Here is a 4,479-nt window from a genome sequence, read left to right on the forward strand (position 1 = left end):
TGGTGTGTGGGGAGGTAGCTATTAGCTTCAGTACTGTTTGTTGTAAAGATCTTTGAATTACTTTTGTACCTTTGTCAAAAATTAAACGTGCGTAGGCTAAATTCTCCCAATCTTTCTTTTCAGAGTAAACTTTGGTATGCTAGTTTTTTTGTTTTTCTATGTGACCTTAGGAATAATCTTACCCGTGTCTATTTAAAAGATTTTATTCTAATTTGGTAGGACTTAAGTTTTCTTTAAAAACTAAATATACACTTATGCTACTCTAGCTGTCACGCTCTGAGCATTTGTGCCACAGAAATGAACATGCATATTCTCTAGAAGCCCATAAAACAGTATTCATAATAGCTTTATTTGTAATAAAACAGTTGTGAGGATGGTGCAAGACCAGGTAGATAGTGTTTTGTTCTGTTGTATATAAGGCACCAACAGCCTTAAGTCCTTCAATGAGTGAATGATTAGACATAGGGTAGAGCCAAACCACTGAATGCTATTAAACAATAAAAAGGAACAAATTGATACATGGATCAGTTTGGCTGTATCCCAGGGTATTATGTTTAGTGCCAACAGTACATACTGTATAATTGCACTGGTCAGATATTCTTGAGATGGCACAGGAAGAACAGTGGTAGTTGCCAGGGTTCAGGCACGGGAGAGCGTTAAGGAGTGGGTGAGTCTAAAGAGATCGGGAAAGAGATCCGTGTCCTGGAATAGTATATTTTGATAGCAGTGGTGGTTACGTGAGTTTGTATAAGTGAAAAACCTATGGTAGAACCATATATAAATTGTACAAATGTCACGTTTCTGTTTTGTCATTTTAATTATGTAAAGTGTTTCCTTTGGGAGAAACTGAATGGCGCCTACACAGAATATCAGTATATACCATTCTCATAACTTCCCGTAACTATTCTTTTAAAGTAGATTCTTTCCGTGTATTAACAGTGTAACCAGGCATCTCATGTCTTATTGTAATCGTGGAAATTTTAAAGATAGAAATTTGTTTGGTAAAAAAGCTTTGTTTTATTCTATGAAAAAGGATATTAATTACTAGTGATACCAGGAGAGGATCTACATATAACCCTCCCAGGGGGGTGGACAATAGAAAAGTGGATGAAGGGAAACAGCGGTCAGTGTGAGACATGAAAAAAAATTTTATATAAATTATCAAGGGTTCATGAGGGGAGGGGGCAGGGATGAGCTGATACCAAGGGCTCAAGTAGAAAGAAAAATGTTTTTAAAATGATGATGGCAACAAATGTACAAATGTGCTTGACACAATGGACATATGTATGGATTGTGATAAGAGCTGTAAGAGCTCCCAATAAAATTATTTAAGAAAAGGAAAAGATATCAAATAAGAAATATCAGTTTTCACTATTAATATACTTTCTCCAAACTGGATTTTTCAGGTTGCCTTTTTTCTTAAGTATTAGTAGTACATTGGCTTGTTGAAAGAAAAATTATGTATAAATCGCATCCTTATATTTATGCTAAGAGCATTTTAATCATAAATTGAGTTTTTATAGTATAGACTTGTCCTCAAGGTAACCCCTGGTAACATGATGGGGTAAGCATTGGGCTGCTAACCACAAGATTAGCAGCAGTTCAAACCCACTAATTACTCTGGGACAGAATAGGCTTTCTGATTCCATAAAGGGTTTGCAACTCAGAAACCCTAGGGAGCAATTCTGCTTTGCCCTATGTATAGAGGGCCTCTTGGAGTCAGAATTGTGAAATGGTATGACCGACCCAACTACTTTACTTTGCTTGGCTGATTGTGAACTGCCTGACAAATACTTGGTACATAGTGACGATTATTGTATGAAACCTTTAGCTAAGAATCTTAATTTTGCATGGGGTCCTAAAATGGACGCTTTCATTAATATCTGCCAGAATGGCTTTTCTTCTGGGACATTCTTTTTTTTTGCCTCGAAGGTATTTCACTTTTGTCAGGTAAGCAAGCAGACAGCTTCAGCAGTCAGTAATTGGATAGTAGTGGAATTAAACATTCAACTCGATGGACCTTCAATTTAACAAAAATGCTTAGGCCGAAAAAAAGCTTAGGACCTCTGAGTGAGATGGCACAGGGGTGGGTGTGATTTGAGAAGTGACTGTACTTTTCCTCTTCATCTCTTCGTAGTTTATGGTCTGTATCTGATCCTCCAAATTGAAGCCATAGGGTTTTATTAATGCATATTGTATTTTCACATGTCTTAGTAAACATGGTCATTCTCAGACAGTACTTAGTTACATTGACTTTTCTCCCCCCCACAGGTTTCCTCCGCCCATCTGATCGTCCACTGGAACAATGTTTTACGCACATTTTGTCCTCAGTAAAAGAGGGCCGCTGGCCAAAATTTGGCTAGCGGCCCATTGGGATAAGAAGCTGACCAAAGCCCATGTGTTCGAGTGTAATTTAGAGAGCAGTGTGGAGAGTATCATCTCACCCAAGGTATGTTCCATGTGATGTTTTAATTCTTGCCAATTGTTCTGCTGACTGGAGAACTAGACATCTATAGCAAGGCCTTTTGATGGAGGGATCTGTGTTATTGCAGGCAGCTTGCTGCTGAGTGTTTATCTCACCAGCTATAAGTTGATAGGGTCACAATTTGGTGTTCTTTCCTTTAAAAGGTCTTGTGACTGCATGGATATTTTCATTTACTTGTTTGAATGGCACATAAATGTGATCTGGCAGCACACACACAAAGTAATTCTAATTTTACCTTTTCAGGGTGTAGTGTGGGAGGTGGGGAGTGTTTTCTCTTGATTTAGAAATTTCCAAAACATTTAAATTAAGACCCTGTCAGTGTCAAATCAATCCAGGAAGGTGAAGATCCGGCTTCTAATGCCAAATTGTGTTGTGGAAATGAATTCCACTCCTCACATGAGATGAAAGGTACAAACAAGCTGAAGTCCATGCTCCAGGGGAAGTGCTTAAGAGAAGGTGCTAGCTCTCTACCACAAGCTCCAGCATGCAGCATGCCTCTTCTCTTCTCTCCTCCCCCCTCCCCCCCATTTTAGAGTGGTCTCCTTCTGTAACTGTGCTCCCCAGCATGGGGGCCCCCAGGTGATCTCTCTTGGTCTGATCAGCCCCATTGTATTGGCGTCCTGTGTGGTCAAGCCCTGAAGAACCAAATTGTATTCATTCAAGGGTTTCTGCACTTCAAAAGATAACTGCTTGGGAAATAGTATCTATACCACTCACCCCACTAAAGGATCCTGGTCCTGCTTTTTCTTGAAGATGCCTTTTCCCCTCTTGTGGAATGTTCTTACATACTGTCCCTGGATATTACTGCTCCATTGCTTACCCAGTGTTTTTTCCACTGGAATGGAAGCCCGGTAACTGGCCTTACTTTTCCTGCCTTGTTTACAGCTCTGCTCCCAGCAGATCTTTGTTGTCATCCTCTGGAACTATTTGAAGTAGTAGTTTCCAGACTTAAACTACACAGACGTATAAAGTGATATTGAGTTTGTTTTTATACCCAAAAAGGACTTTAAAACACATAGTCATAAATCCCATTTCATTGAAAAACATATTTTGGCTTCAAAAAATATGAAGAACTAATGTCAAAACGACGAAAAAACCCGTAAATAAAATTGATACACTTTGTGTGTGTTAAGATTGCACATTTGGCATTCGCCCTCTCCCTCTTGAGAATGCCAGTTGGGGGTAGTGCTGGCAGACTATGGGGTTTTAGATGAGTAGTTGTGCATTGCTGAAAGAGTGCAGGGATCTTGGAAAAAAATAAGCCAAAAAAGATGGAAAATTAAAGTTAGTGCTTGAAAGGAAAGTACATTATGAAGTTATCATTTGTGTATGGAATTTTGCTAGCTTGAGAGTTACAAGTAATGGAATTGTTGATATTAAGAATATTTTTACTATTAGCTTTTTATCTTCCAAGAAATAATTCTCCGTTTTATTTCCCACATCACTTCTTTCTGTGCCCTTCCTCCAAATTAACTTCTCTCACAGTAATGTCTTCCATCTGCCATTGTCTTTTGAAGGCAATACTATTTGAAAACTTTGCTGCTAAAATGAGAATGTTACAAAAAGAAAAAGTACCTTAATCCTACAACCTGCCAAAACCATTCATTATACTTTGGTTTGTCCTTGTTGTATATGCATATATTGTGCACTTGATTTTTCCTTTGTGTATGTACACAAAAACTGCAGCATGTTGTTGTGTAACAAAACTGCACTCAGAGAAAAAGCACTGTCCACAGCTCTCATCTTTTTTAATGGTTGCTTTGTAGAGTCATTCTCTCTTTTCCACAGAATTTAAATATACAATTCTTAGAAAGAGACTTGACTGTACTGAGATGAGTGTTCGTAAATTCAGTACAAGATATACTGATACATGTGAATATACAGTGTGTACATACTGTGCTTTCTTTATAACATTTAAAAAGCTCTAATGGCCCAAGCACATTGGACTCAAGGATTTCATATAAGGAATTATGGACCTGTAATTTTTTGTTTTT

At 38.1% G+C, this 4,479-nt stretch overlaps 1 protein-coding gene across 1 annotated transcript in view; it reads left to right on the forward strand.

Annotated features, from left to right (window-relative positions):
• Window positions 1-4,479, forward strand: part of RAD21 (RAD21 cohesin complex component) — a 33,305-nt gene that overhangs the window by 7,463 nt on the left and 21,363 nt on the right. Inside the window, exon 2 of the mRNA XM_004697422.2 lies at window positions 2,272-2,449. Within this exon, the coding sequence (XP_004697479.1) occupies window positions 2,306-2,449 (144 nt within the window). The 5' untranslated portion in view covers window positions 2,272-2,305. The remainder of the gene's footprint in view (window positions 1-2,271; window positions 2,450-4,479) is intronic.

Source organism: Echinops telfairi, unplaced genomic scaffold (genome assembly GCF_000313985.2).
Source record: "Echinops telfairi isolate 266 unplaced genomic scaffold, ASM31398v2 ScPeMD7_1;HRSCAF=3_0, whole genome shotgun sequence".
Taxonomy (NCBI): Eukaryota; Metazoa; Chordata; class Mammalia; order Afrosoricida; family Tenrecidae; genus Echinops; species Echinops telfairi.